The sequence below is a fragment of the Barbus barbus genome, assembly GCF_936440315.1.
Source record: "Barbus barbus genome assembly, chromosome: 13".
NCBI lineage: Eukaryota > Metazoa > Chordata > Actinopteri > Cypriniformes > Cyprinidae > Barbus > Barbus barbus.
The window spans coordinates 7,741,755-7,756,725 of record NC_136741.1 but is presented as its reverse complement, the minus strand read 5'-3'; the positions used below and the strand labels follow the sequence as shown (position 1 = coordinate 7,756,725).

At 35.5% G+C, this 14,971-nt stretch overlaps 3 protein-coding genes across 6 annotated transcripts; all 3 read right to left on the bottom strand.

The window, feature by feature from the left end:
* Positions 1–794: 794 nt before the first annotated feature.
* On the bottom strand, positions 795–5,743 carry LOC306878923 (caspase-8-like). The gene is made up of 10 exons (XM_079431532.1): positions 5,626–5,743; positions 4,733–5,031; positions 4,407–4,506; positions 4,078–4,216; positions 3,906–3,979; positions 2,828–2,849; positions 2,689–2,732; positions 2,274–2,391; positions 1,681–2,185; positions 795–1,400 (listed from the first exon to the last, which is right to left on the bottom strand). The coding sequence occupies exons 2-10, from the start codon at positions 5,026–5,028 to the stop codon at positions 1,271–1,273; spliced, it is 1,428 nt and encodes a 475-aa protein (XP_079287658.1). The 5' UTR covers positions 5,029–5,031; positions 5,626–5,743; the 3' UTR covers positions 795–1,270.
* Positions 5,744–6,074: 331 nt separating this feature from the next.
* LOC306878922 (ciliogenesis-associated TTC17-interacting protein-like) lies at positions 6,075–9,806 on the bottom strand. 2 transcript variants are annotated; one of them, XM_079431530.1, is made up of 10 exons: positions 9,546–9,806; positions 9,343–9,428; positions 8,759–8,944; positions 8,577–8,632; positions 8,323–8,409; positions 7,480–7,647; positions 7,213–7,337; positions 6,777–6,853; positions 6,585–6,673; positions 6,075–6,344 (listed from the first exon to the last, which is right to left on the bottom strand). In XM_079431530.1, exons 2-10 carry the CDS (start codon positions 9,422–9,424, stop codon positions 6,150–6,152), a joined length of 1,065 nt encoding a protein of 354 aa, XP_079287656.1. In that variant the 5' UTR covers positions 9,425–9,428; positions 9,546–9,806; the 3' UTR covers positions 6,075–6,149. The 2 variants fall into 2 exon arrangements, with proteins under 2 accessions (XP_079287656.1, XP_079287657.1); XM_079431531.1 differs by having other exon boundaries at positions 9,668–9,797.
* An 87-nt stretch (positions 9,807–9,893) lies between these two features.
* Positions 9,894–14,971, bottom strand: LOC306878921 (putative hydrolase PNKD). 3 transcript variants are annotated; one of them, XM_079431528.1, is made up of 9 exons: positions 14,714–14,971; positions 14,148–14,263; positions 13,955–14,067; positions 13,453–13,511; positions 12,561–12,653; positions 11,908–12,074; positions 11,560–11,646; positions 10,618–10,733; positions 9,894–10,459 (listed from the first exon to the last, which is right to left on the bottom strand). In XM_079431528.1, the coding sequence occupies exons 1-9, from the start codon at positions 14,773–14,775 to the stop codon at positions 10,286–10,288; spliced, it is 987 nt and encodes a 328-aa protein (XP_079287654.1). In that variant the 5' UTR covers positions 14,776–14,971; the 3' UTR covers positions 9,894–10,285. The 3 variants fall into 3 exon arrangements, with proteins under 3 accessions (XP_079287654.1, XP_079287653.1, XP_079287655.1); XM_079431527.1 differs by having other exon boundaries at positions 14,797–14,947; XM_079431529.1 differs by having other exon boundaries at positions 9,897–10,459; positions 10,618–10,747; positions 14,797–14,947.

Here is a 14,971-nt window from a genome sequence, read left to right as displayed (position 1 = left end):
TGAATACATTCTTAATGTCAAAAGCCCCAAAGTTAATTCAAGTCTTAATACATTAACAATAATCTTATGTCATTTGAGTCCATACATACAATATTATTATAAAACACTACAATAATTTCATATTCAAATCACAAAATAACTCTTTTGATATGCCACCGTCTCCTATCTAACAATAGCGATGATACTTGCTTTAATGCAGTGAGTTTACAGATATGCTATTGCATACTGTGGGAGTGTGACGTCAACAAGTTTTAGACAGATGTGAAAGAAATGATAGAGAAGATCCTTGATGCTATTTTCCATTGCCTTTGCATTTTATTTCATTATTTCATTTTTTTTTAAAATATGAATGTATATTTATGTATACATGTATAAGTGTGTATCCTACAAACTAACTGGCTTTTTTTATTGGAAAAGTATTTGAGCACCAAATATAGGACGCTGGCTGAAATCAATGATAATATGTCAATGGAAAAGATAACTTATATTTTAATGGATACATATAAGATCTTTGGCAGAGTTTGAAGACCTTTCTTTAAGCATGGTGCATGGTGAGGTGAGTCTAAGAATAGAGGTGGCGCTGAACATTATTGTAAGAAACTGGGAAGTTTTTTTTGTTTCTTGTACTCATGCATTTCCATTTAACAGAAGTGCATTTTGCAGTTAAAATTTAATAAAATAATGGAAAAAGTCCACATAAGGTCAGAGAGAGGGTGGAAAATGACATTTTGTGATGCAAAACATTATGCCATTATACGCTAAAATAATTTAATAATATAAAAAATGAGACCTTTAACAATGTTTAATTTAATTCCACTCTTTTCTAGACATCAATGATTTCTTACAAGTGCTAAGTCTTTAAAGATTTCAAACCCAACAAGTTAATTCAGATTTCCAAGGAAGACTTTAATGGCAACAATATGCATTTACAGCATTCAAAACTAAAGCATTTAGACTGCTGGTATAAAATCATCATGCATTTTTAACATTAGTTTAAAAATATTTGTTCCCAGTATCAAATATAAATGTTTTATTACTTTTAAATTGCATTGTCTAAAGAAGATCACACAACCAGAATTCAGTGCAGTAAACGTTAACTCATAGTCTTATTTAATAATTAAGATCAGACTCATAGAAGACAGCAAGATCAATTTAAAACTATAGTACCAAAGGGCCTTGATCCTCCGAGAAGGATTAATCGAGTCTGAGTAATGGAGTAACGGAAACGTCTCCAGCATGAATCCAGTCACACAAAAGTCAATCAGAAGCTTCAGTCCATGGGCAGGACCAGCTTCTTGGTGAGGGTATATCGGGGTTCAGGCATCTGCTTGTGGCCCTTCAAACTTTTTAAACTCACTTCACGGTTTACTTTTGTCAGGATGGACAAGATATCCTCTTTTCTGTCAAAAAAAGCAGACAGGAACATAACTCTATGGACCCACCTAAATCAAACGACCCCAAACTTTTGAAATGGTAGTGTCAAATAAATTCTGCACATGGGTCAAACTGGTCAATGGGTTGAGAGGTGGAAATTAAAGGTTAACTGCAAAGTAAACTCACCCATCCTTACCGCATCACATGGTCATGTGCAATCATCATATGGAACTGGAACAAGAATTTCTACAAACCCACCCACATGCATCTTTCATTTAAGACATGACAGTCTCCTATTGAGCTCACCTGGGGCACAATTTCTCCAACTGATTACAGAGCTCCTGGATATAGATAGACCCGTCTTTAGTGTGGCGGTAGGACTGGTAGTGCTCTACTGTGGCCATTCCAATTAGCATATCAGCTTCTATAGGAATAGAGTAGGCTGCAGGATTATAAGCATCTTCTTCATATGGGTCTTCTTCTGTAGCGTTTCCTGGTGCATCTGCTGCCAATACACCATTCTGACCCTCATTTCCTTGACAGGCTTGAATGAAGAAAAGCTTGGGCTTGGATGCTAGTGTACGACATTTAGCAATAGGCACTGTGAGTTCACGGATTTCAACCTCTTTACCATCTACACCCAACACTGTGCCCTTCTCTCCATGCGAAAGGACACAGCAGACAAAAGCACCCATATGAGTATAATCCTTGTTTGCAAAGTGCATTATCACATCCTTCATATCTGAAGCTGTCTGATCATCCAGAACCTCAACCTCAAAATGCATTCTGCGAAACACTCTGCTAAGGTCATCTACAGAAACAGAGAGAGAGAGAGTGTTAATTTAGAAACACATTTTTAAGGATTACAGATAAGATGCAAATGCATTTGCTGGAAATACCTTTGTCCTTATCCGTCCCTGTTCGGTTGGACAACGAGGACATTTTTTTAAAATTGTAGTTGTTGATGATTAAACAGTATCCAAGAGGTCGTTGAGTCACATTATAATATTCCCCTGTCTACATGAATGCAAAGCAAATCACGTTGAGATTACAATTTTTATTTACATAACACTTCACAAACAGCCAGTATACACGTACACATCTCATTAATAAATCAAGCTTGTCACAGCAGTGACATTATGAAAATTAAAAACATCTGTTTGTGATTAGAGTTTATGCTATTGTTTGTAACTTCTAGAAACTATAAAAGCCACTAAAATAGTGGTGCTTCAAATAGTTATTTAGAACATTCAACTATGTTGTAACAATGAAACAATATTAAGAATGAAATGTAATGTAAAGTGTCTTATTTACTCTGGGTTCAGTGTCTGAATCGGTAACAAGCGAGCCTCTCCTCCCTAAGGAAAAACATATGGTGAGAGATATGAAGATATATGCAAAGAGCATTACTGTTCAGTAATGTTTTGAAAGTTTGTATGAGAGTATAACTTACATCCATTTTCTGTCTCCATTTGCTGTGATAAAGCCAAAATGTGGAGGGAAGAAAAACAACAGAGGTTATTTTGCATTGAATTGCATTATATTTGATCATTTAAAATGAATGTGTTACCAAAAAAGTACTGGACCGTGTGTTGAAATGTGACTACAACTATTATAAACAAACACAACTGGTATTTTAAAGGCACTTCATTTTGAAAATGCTCATTTACATGAAAGCATTAATTTCAGGAAGTTAAAAATGCCAAGTATAAGCTGTGGTTCTCAACTGGTGTGTTGTGACCACAAAAAAATGCCAGCAGAGGAAAAACAATAGTAAATGCAATTAATAAAATGCAAGTATATTTAGTTGGGATAGCAAGATTAGCAGGTTTATAAATTTAAAGGAGTGGAAACAACGCTTTCCGGCTGTGTGTCCAAACCAATAATAAAATAAATCAATACATTTAAATATTTTACATTAATGTCATTTTTGTGGGTTTTGTATGTTACAACAAAAATAGTAATTTGGTACTCTGTTGGGTCACTTGAATATAGAACACAGATATTTTTAAACATATAGTTCACCCAAAAATTAAAATCTGCTGTTAATTTACTTACCCGTCAGGCCATCCAAGATGTAGGTGACTTTTTTCATCAGTAGAACAGTAAAGAATATTTGTAGCAAATTACATTATATTGTAAATAAATGTTCAGTTTCTTACACAGAGCGTTCGTTTTGCTTCATAAGATACCGTCAGGAGCCATGGGTATTCATTTTGAGTTCCCTCATATGCTTTTTTGACAGTCAAAGTGACAGTAACCACTGACTTGCATTTTATGAATCACTGAAGATCATGGTCTCAGCTACAAAATATCTTCTTTACTGTTCTACTGAAAAAAAAAAAGTCTTGGATGGCCTGAGGGTGAGTAAATTAACAGCAGCTTTTCATTTTGAAGTGAACTATCCCTTTAAGTAAGTTTTCAATTCATTTTTTTCTAAAAGTACACATAAATCCACATAAGAAAGATTTGAGTTATACTATGTGAACATTATGTGTTCAAATGCATCTTAATGTATTTGGCATACTTACATATCTTAGCATACTTTCATCAGGACTGGAAACTTGCACATTACCAGACACTTCACATAGAGGAAGTCTGCCTCCTATTGGACAAAATAAAATAAAAATGTTGTTTATGTTTGGGAAAATGAGAAAAGTAGATATTTAAGTAGTAGATAACTGATTTGATTTGAGCAGTAACCTTGTTCCAGGGCCCTGTACTCCTCTAGCCTGCTGGCCAGCTGTTTGTTACATTTGTCTAGAATACAGTAAAGCTCATCCAGGTGGTCTTCCCCAAGCTTCTGTAGCTTTTCCATCTCAATCATAACATCTAGAAATGTCTGTATGATTCATATAAAATGTCTACAGGTTAAAGTGCAAACCATAATAGTCACATTCTTAATTAAATAATAAAATGTACAAAGCTAGTTAGTGCAGTCAATGTAGCAACTATGTATACCACTTTCACAATAATGTATTATTTGTATGTAACCTACACTAACATTGTTAGGCTCAAAATATATAACTCACAGCAGACGTTCCGATTTTTGCCCTTGGAAGTTCCACAAGAAACTTCACTGCACGAAGGTTTTCGTCTGTCATATCCTCAGATATACCAAATAGAATTTTTCTGTGATGAGAAGTGAGTGAGACAAAGTCTCAGTGAGTCACAAGCATTGTGAAATAAAACATTAACAGTACAGTAAGTAAAATACAAGGAGCCCTTTCTAAGAAAACAATGTGATAGAAGTAGTTGCCAGTGCTATCAATATCTAGTTTAGCATGTCAGTGTGCTCTATCAGCTTAAAAGGGTTTTTTGATTGCGGTAATCTACATTTACTGTGTTTTCTTCATACCTATAGGCTGAGACACCTTTAGATGCGTCACGTTGTAGCAAATTTATTTCCACATTATTTTTGGACATTTCCAGGATGCCAAGCAAGTCAAGGCGTCCAATTGTGATCAGAAGCTCTGGGACTAGTAACCCGTCATCAAGCAGTGCTTGCTCGTCCAGTCGTTGGAAGAGATCTTTGGCATCAGTCACTGTCTCCAAACGTTTCTTGGGAATTAGGTCCATACACAGAAACTTCAGCTGGGCCACTTCACTACTTGTCAGGTTCTCATCAATCTTGTGAAACTTCTGAAGATCCATATTCTGTAACAATGTTAAACAAAGACTAGTTGAAAACAACTTGAGAAAGTCCTTACTTTGGCATCTGTCTGGTAACCATTAGTTCAGTAAAACATGTCACTACTTGCCCAACCCAATATGAAAAATACCCTTGTCCTGAGAACATGGCGTCAAGAACATTCGTGATATATTTCTAGAGTGTATGTATGGTTTACAAAGAATTCAAAACACGATTACTTTGGAATTTTAGTTTAGGACAGAATTCAAATATAGCATTTAATAAGATTTGAACTAAGTATTTGAACGCAGCATACAAAACCACGAAATCAAACACTTTTGATTAAAAAACACAGTTTTTGATATATAGCCTTGTGACAGCCTTTCCATGTAACAACTAGCCCCGGTTTAAGTGTATATTTTTGGCCAGATTTAGTTATTTGTTTAACCTATATCTTCACGTATTTTAAATTCGAAGTTTGGTGTCAAATACATGTTTGTTCAGCGAGTCGAATGCTACAATGTAACCGCGATAACAAACTTAACTGGACTAGGTTATGACGACCACAGTCGTGAAAGTTAACTCGAACAATCAACTTAAATGATCAAAACTCCTCTTACCTTTATATTTACATCCAACTGAAATAAAATGGTAAACTGTTGTAGAACCAAAATCGAGAGTCAGAGCGACATACTAAAGCTTGGTTGGTTCCACTGCTTTACTTTCAGTTTAAACAGGAAGTGACATAAGGATCTCTTCACAAATGTGTTCTATAATAATTATAGGGATTACCCTCCAGTTATAGCTATTGTGAAGAAATACAGTTTGGCTTCAAGAAAAACATAAATGAGTGTATATTTTTAAGTAGGCTACATTTTATGTGTATCGTTATGAATAGGTTTTCTGATTTACATTTTATAAAATATATTAAAAAAAGTGTTATATAAAAAGTCAAGGCTCTAATACTTTTGACACACTACGTTTACTGTTTTACTGTTTCTCAAATAAACAGCTGGTCATCCAGACGAAACAAAAACTTTTACAGTAAATAAAAAACAGAGCATTAAGTACCAAGGCACTATTAGAAGAAAACTTTTATTTTCAATCTCTGCAACATCAGACACTTGGTTAGTATTTGTTATTCCTATGGAAAGTTTTGTGAGTCTTTACAGGACTTTCCTGGAGGACTTTGAGATGCAAAGGGAGCAAAGAAGTCACGAGGAAAGGAGAAGACATCTTGAGGTTTCTTCAACAGCAGAAATTGCAGGAAGTCTGCCAATAAAGCCTTTAGCTCAGGGTGTTGTCTGATGTAGGAGGAGTAGTCTGCTTTGAGTTCCTCCTGTGTCATGAACGAGTGGAAATGAGTCACAAACTTCCTTATTTCAAACGAGGTTCTTTGTTTGAAATTCATAAAAATTCTAAAAAGTATTTCCAGGTAGAAATTAGATATTGAGTCTCAGACTTTCACCATGGGCAGCATGGACATATATATATATATATATATATATATATATATATATACCAATATCCTTCAATAATATATAACGTCAATTAAAAGCTCATTAAAAGTAACAAACACCTTTCTGTCAAGAAACTTTGAGTAAAGCTCCATGTCTTCCTCCCAAATGAGTGGCTTCTTCTCAAACACAGGAATCTGGTCTTTCTCCACTGAAATTAAAAGCAAACACATTTTACTTTTACTTTATTTTTGACTGTAAAGATTAATTCTGGTCACAAAGGAGCATACTGCAAAGTGAAAAAGTCTTCAAACCTCCATCAAGCAAGAAAGGCAAATGCAGGAGCTTCATAATTGCAGGTGAGCCCAACTGCACTCTGCTTGCTAGATGCCTAAGTGTAAAATTTTTTAGGAAAATTTCATGTTCAAAACTCTAAATATACATACATTTTTTTCATGTAGGTGTTTGTTATAAAACAGTGAAACATCAAGTTGAACATTTTTTTAAATATATGGCATATTTGTTTGAAATCAATCTACCATCCATATTTACAGTGTTTACACCAGACGTGACTGATGTCACTTGCGTTGCAATTACTATGTCATACTATGTCATAAAAACAATGAGTCATTATTTTACTGTCTGAGATTTGTCGCTTCCGTGATGCCACTCGCTTCCAGTGTAGACACACTGTTATGAGAAACAGATAAGATAAGTTTAGTCTTCTAGCAAAAAAATGAAGTATTCTACCCATCAGGCAAGAAATAGCAATGCCAAGTTCCCGAGGAGTCCTTTGCAGAAGAGACAGTCCTTTCAATCCCAAAGATATCGACTAACTCTTCCCCAATCATCTGCTTGTTGCACCCAAGTGCTCTCTAAAGCAAACAAGTGCATCAGTCACATGAAAGAATAATAAAAAGCACATCATCTACAGTACTATCATGCATCTACGGTTCACATCGATTTTTAAATAACATCCAAGGGCTGAAATATAAGCAATTATCCCCCTGCACTTACATAAACTGACTTAGAAAGCACAGTATCTGCATCAAATGACAGGAATGTCATGTTTTCTGGAACGGTCTTCTGCCGAGCCAGTATACGCAGGATCATTAAGTTGGATGCTTCAGACACAAAACCCTTTAGAGAGCTCAGTGGAAATGTATGGGTTTGTGTCTTCACTCCCTAAGGAATGAAAGATGAGACTTTCTTATTATTGAAACAAACTGTTGAACACAAACTGTCAGTAAAATGTTCAATAATAACTAATCACCTGAATTTCAATTCATTTGGAATACATGGTTAGACACTAATGTATGGATTAAAGGGTTATTCCACCCCAAAATTAAAATTCTGTCATTAATTACTCACCCTCATGTAGTTCCAAACCCGTAAGACCTCCGTTCATCTTCGGAACACAAATTAAGATATTTTTGATACATTTTCTACGTTTATTTACGCTTTGATTTGACCGAAAACAGCGTATCCGTGTCGTGCGGCTGACACAGAACAGCATACACTGTTTGCGCTCAGTGGACACTCCAAAATGGCCTACGTTGACGCGGAAGAGACGAATTGTTGAATAAAGTCGTTATTTTTGTTTTCTTTGTGTACAAAAAGTATTCTTGTAGCTTCGTAAAATTACGGTTGAATCCCTGATGTCACATGGATTATTTTACCGATCTCCTTGCTACGTTTCTGGAGATCTTACGGGTTTGGAATGACATGAGGGTGAGTAATTAATGACAAAATTTTCATTTTGGGGTGGAATAACCCTTTAATGTGCATTTAGTTGTTGTTTTTTTGGCACAAAATGGACATAAATGCATTCAACATATGTTCAATACATTCAACACTCACCTCTTTCTCTGAGATGATTCGGTTTACAACTAGCTGATCGTCCTCTTTAACAATATGTACTTTCCGGTCCACAGTCTGCTTTTCTAACTGGAATATTTACAACACCTCAGATTTGGGTGGCTTTACATTGCAGTTTTGATTATTACATTCATTATTTCTATAATATTAAACAGAATCTGTTGGTTAACAAGTATTGATATAAAGGGAATGTACCCCATGCTTTTCATACGCTTTGCTTTGCAAAAGCCTTTTACCTTTACATATTCATGATGATTCTCTTCCAGTATATCAAGATTTCTGGATATGTAGGCTGGTAACATATAAGGGAACAAATACAGGGTTTAACATCTTTGACTGAGATGAGACAGATGTCATTTGTCTTCTAACTAATATATAATAAAGAGAAGGAAATGGTCATTATATAATGGAAGCTGACCTATAATGGATGTACCACAAGGAATGTCATCAATCGTTCCATGACTGTTGGCATGGAGCAGATAACATAGCTCCCCATTGTAGCTCGCCTTGGTGCCACTCACAGAGAAGTCTCCCAGCTCCCGGCCCGAATCTGACACAGTCACAAGTGAATCTGCGAACAAACACTGGTCCAGATCCTTGGGTGCTGCAAATGACAGCAGAAGAGGCTTGCAGTTCAAAGTCAATTGGTATCATATACGGTTAGTCTTGCCTGAAGATTCATTTACAGTGATTGCTGTTATAAGGATCTGAAAGGGCTTCTGAATAAACATTCAGTACATTTAATGTAAAGGCACATTTATGTAGTTGTCAGTGCATCACGCTTTATCACAATTAAGTTATCATAGAAAATGAGCTATTCAAATTACATATTAAATAGAAACAAAATAATAGTACAATGCAACTTAATGAATGTGAGGGTAATTACAGTTTACACCGTGAATGCCATTAACAGATGGTCCCTGACCCTAAAATAGCACCTTTGACAGGCAAACTTTAGAAGTGACGTCACTTACTAAATCATAATCATGTTTAATGACTTACCAATGCTGTACATAAACTCTACTGCATTAACCGAAGCTTTCAGTTCTTCTGTTTCATTCTGTGTTGATTCACTCTCCTCCATGTGTCTTAGAAAGTCCAAATAAAACAAGAGGCAATTACAATAGTTCAAAACATATATATATATATAACATATATCTTTGAGATCGTAGCAGTTGAAGATTTATTTTTTCTTATTAAGTTACCTGGATTGTTTATTGAGTTTCAACTGTTCAACTGCTGTTCAACTGTCCTTCAGCAGATGGCAAACAAACAGGAGCTACTCTGCTAATGCAATTAAAAATATCAGAATAAACAACAAACTTACTTTAAAATTACTTAAATATTCCAGGAAATAGAACAAACTCCTAACAGCGTCTAGAGTAAGCCTTTAACTCGTTTTTAATACGGCCTAGATGTGTTTTTCGTTCATGTCATATCTCAAACTTATTATCATCTCTGGTTTCCTTAGTAACGCTGTTGTCAACATTTACCGTAAACCTTCTTGTAGTCGCGCCAATATTTTCACAGGTATTAAATACAAACACATATTTGTTAATAATTCATAGGTTTATTATGACAATCCGTTCATAAATATCAGTGCTTATTGTACCCTAAGTATTCAAAACGAATTAAACGTCATTGTAAATGGGATTCACTGCACATCTCCAAAACACAGAGTCCAGGGTAAGGAAAAACACCTGCTTTTTAGCATGACAGGAAAGCTTGTAAAAAAAAAAAAAAAAGACAATGCCTTTCAAAGTCTACCACATTCTTAAAATTCAAATAAATCTATTTTCGTATACAAAATAATGCCCTGGTCTACTTCACTTTTTTCTTTCAGGTCACAGTTCAAATTCACAGTAGTAATACGTAGGGAGCAGTACATGTTTAGCTTGGAATGGTTTCAGTGGTTGCTTCTTTCAAACGTCAGTGGATGAAAGCCTTATCGGTCCTTATAAATGTCCTTCCGTCTACGCAGTTCCTCCAAAACACGGGCGCGATATGACGTCCAGTCCTCGTCCTGATTCTGCTGCAGACCCAGAGCTCGGTGGAGATCCTGGGAGTGGCTCCGCAGGAAGGGATTGTATTGCTTCTCCTCCGCTAGGGTGGATGGACACTGTATGAAGAGGAGAGAGAATGACTTTAAAATCAAGCTTGGCTGATAGGAAGACTATTTAGAAGATTTGAGTAATATAAGGTGTCTAAAGATGTAACAATTATTTTGGATTTTTTTTATATTAGGACTTTTGTCCAGAGATTTCTTGTCTTCCTTACTGTGCAAAGTCTCTGACCCCTCTGTTCCAGCACCCACTGCAACTTCCGCTCCCGTACAACATTGCAAGGCTCCACTTCAGCAGCAAACAGCAGGTTAGCTTCAGCATACTCGTGTCCTGAAAAGAAAGACCTACATTATTAACATAACCATGAAGCTTTTCCTTAGAAACACACCCAAATATCAGTTTGAAAAAATATAAAACCGAAAAAGTTGTACAGAAAAACAAAAAAATGACAATGATTTGCCACATTGCAATTAACCTTGCCATTAACTCTGGGTTAAAGCCACTTTTAACATAGGATTAAAGGAATAGTCCACCCAAAAACTAAAATTATGTCATTTCCTCATCGTCACGTGTGATTTTTTTTTAATTTGGAGAACACAAAATATTTTTTTTGAAGAATGTTGGTAACTAAACCGTTTTGGTTCCCATTGACTTCCACTGTATGGACAAAATAACACAGTGGACGTCAATGAGAACCAAATTATTTGGTTAACATTATTCAAATGATCTTCTTTAGTGTTAAGCAGAAGAAAGAAAGTCATATGATGACAGAATTCTTCTTTTTGGCTGCACTTTTACCTCTGCATTTCACAATGCCGTGAAAGTATGCCACAGTGAGATTTTGGGAAGCAATCATAAATACGTTAATAATTAATAAATACATTTTGTATAGTAGCATTGTGTTGGTTTCAGTGCCTGAGGGAAACCGTTTCAAAATTGCCATCTAAAGTTTCAAATGAAGTCATGAAGAGACAAATACAATCCCGTGGGGTTCTGCACTCGCTGATAAATGTCACTACTTGACTATCCAGGATTTATTACTATTCCAGAGTAAAATATAAACAGTGAGAAACATAAAAACAAACAGTAACTGGCTAAAACTCTGGTTACAACTTAAAATGTGAAAAGCCCTTACAAAAAGACTGTGTTTCCTTACCAGGCCAAAGCAGAGTTTCATCGTTCAGCGATCCCACTGTATCCAGAGATGACAGCATAGTTGAGGCATTACCCTCAAACATTCTCCCTACAAGGGATGGAAATGAGTAAGAACTTTAAATAGAGTCAGCTGGATTTAAGAATGCTGAATTCTTGCTTGCAGTTTTGGCATGCCTTTCTGGGCATTGATACTGGATAAATAGTCATTTAAATAATTGTAATGTATACACACAATGTTAAACACTGCAGGCAGGTAACAATAACACTTCAAATATTTTATTTGAACAAAATTATATAATGACTTTTTAAGTGCACACTAAGATAATACAATGATTAATGCCGTACTCACCACATCCAGAGAGGAATACCAGGTCCCCTGAAAACAAGCTGCTGGGGCCACCTAACGCTTGGCCATCAAGCAGGTAGATCATGTGACCCACTGTGTGGCCAGGGGTATAGAAGGCCCTGAAGTGCAGCTGAGATCCAAAATCTATTGTGTCTTTGTCTGAAAGGGGGCTAAACAATAAAGAAAATCAAATGAAGTGGTCTGTTTCATGCTCTTAAGTAATGCCCAATTGTTATATCATATACAGAAAGAATAGGTTTAGAGTTAGAAAACATCAAATGTAATCTCTAAAACAATCACTTCTGTGTTTTTAGATGTTCAAATGTTTTTATATTCTAACACATTTTGGATACATTTAAAGGAATAGTTCCTAACTATTAGTTTTCCTAGTTTCCTAAAAGGAAAATTCTGTCATCATTTACTCATCCTTATGTCATTCTGAACCTATGCATGATTTCATTATTCTGTGGAACACAAAAGAAGATATTTTGAAAACAAATTGAATTTTGAAAAAAATAAGAATAAATAAAGTCACGTAGGTTTGAAACGACATGCGGGTGGGTAATTAATGACAGAATATTAATTTTTTAGAACTATCCATTTAACAGTTCAAATTATACATGATGGAACAGCAGAAGATATTCAAAGGTACTGACTGTGTAAGGCCCGGAATGTTGTCCATAGCGTTCCCATACACTCGACAGGACCTGTAGCGTCTCTTTAGAGCCCTGTTCCCTCCACTGTGGTCCCTGGTTGGGAAAAGTGTACATATAAAGTATAGTTTGATTTCATTTTGATGTTTAGATATTAAATCTTGTTTCTGTTCAATTCACCCAAAAATGAAAATTATCTCATTATTTACTCATTCTCATGTCGCTCCAAGCCTACAAGACTTTGTTCATCAAGATATATTTTAATATTCTTTTATCATTTTTGTTCATCCATTGAAAGTCAATGCAACCAACATTTTCAAGCTTTAAAAAGTGCATCAAGACATATTTAAAGTAATCCTTAAGAATTTAGCAGTTTAAGCCAAATCTTCAAGAGAGATGAATGTGCACTGATCGATGTTTACATGTAAATAAACATCTAAATTACATCTTCCTCGATCATGTCTCATAAATATGGATTTAAAAATGTCATTTCGCACTTTTTAAAGTCTGCAAATTTTGGTTGTGTTGACTCTCAATATATGGGCAAAAATTCTGAGAGAATATTACAAATTTATGTTCATCTTCAGAACACAATTTTTTAAGTCTAATAGGTTTGTAACATGGAGGTGAGTAAACAATGACAGAATTTCATTTTTGGGTGAACTAACACTTTAAAGGTAGTTAAATGCCTCATATGTCATAGAACTGGTTCAATGTGATATTACAAAGCTAAAAGGGCTTTCATACTAAATATAACTCATCAGTCTTAGAATTCTCACACAAACAAATCAGTCTTAACCATCTATATCTAACATATCTAGTTATTGATTAAACTAAAATATTGTCATAGCTGCTGCTAATACATTTATTGTGAAACTCTCAAGTTTGGTCTTACCAGTGCTTGTGTGTACAGAGAACAGCTTGTAATGCAACCCCCTCTTCCTCTAGACATGCCTGCGTGGGTGTAAAGACAGACCATGAAATAAGATAAAACAAAACCGGGGCTCTGAGTAATGTCACAAGTAAGATAAGACGTGACTATACATCACACATGCCCAGTAAAGCATCTTTTCATGTAAATGAAGGTTCCTAGATTTTTTTAAAAATGACTTCCCTAACCTTAACACTAACTGATTATAATATTACTCAGATCACAGCATTCATAAAAAAAAAAAAAACATACTCTCTATTTTTGCGCTTACAAGAATGAAAAACTGGAATCTTTCCATTGCAATGACAGATTTCCAATAGAAATAACTGATTACACAATTCTGGTAAACCAGTGAGGAAGAACAAGCACTTTCCACAACCACATGGGTTTGGCAATTTCACTACAGTAAGACACATAATCCAGTAAACTATTTCTGAAACCACTGCACAGTTGTTTTGAATCCAACCTGAACAGGCTGAGGGTCAGCAGGATCAACCACAACAGCCATATTTGATGCAGTGTCAATGACCACATAGCTGTAATTGTCTAATAAGGTGGGCACTGGTATGATCTTGATGCCTGTTGAAAGTAATAGAGTATGACTTTAGGTATTGATAACCAGCTGTTGAGTGTATGATGGAAAAGGTGTTTCTGCTCACCGTTGATTATAGTAGGTTGAGTTCTGGAGTGGCCGGCAGGGTAACGCTCTCGTGCTTTCCTCATTTGCCTCTTATGAAATATGTACCCAAGTTTGGTCCGTGTATATAGAGAATACCTGCAAGTGTTTAAAAAGAGGACACCTGAGTGTTTTACGCCATTGTGTATGTTCTTCTATGAAATTGTTACCCCATGGCACTGCAATAATAACTATTGTAACTATGATATTTGGGTAGACATGTTGTAGATTCAATCTAAATAATCAATTAGGTGAGTATAGAAATCGATTAAATTTTTATTACAACTTTTAATGGTTTCTAAATGTTTAGGCTATTGTTTTTCATAACAATTACGTTTAGTTTAGAGAAACCTAACTTCATTGATCTAACCATGGCGTCGGCGAGCCCCAAACCGAAAATTACAATTCAACTGTACATTTTCATTAGGGACATGCATCATTGACAGTTATGAAATGACAAGCAAGTGCCTTTCTCTGAAGTAAACATTTGCTACGTCTACACAGGTTAAATACTGATATTCCAATAACACGTACAAAACGGTAACTTACACATCATATACAACGTTAGGATAAAACATCAGTAGCCTATTGGTGGGAAAAAATGACCGCATCAGGATAAACAAGCCACTTACGCTATCCAAAACAGTGGTTTCTCTGTGAGAGCCATCAGTTTAGCTATCCATGCACTTATTCTGGCGCATTTAAAAACACGACAGAAGTAAATGCCTCCACATACTGAAGCAGAACAAAGTAAATACACTGTCCAGTCCGGAAGCGCCATTATAGTGGGCGTGACGATGATGACGC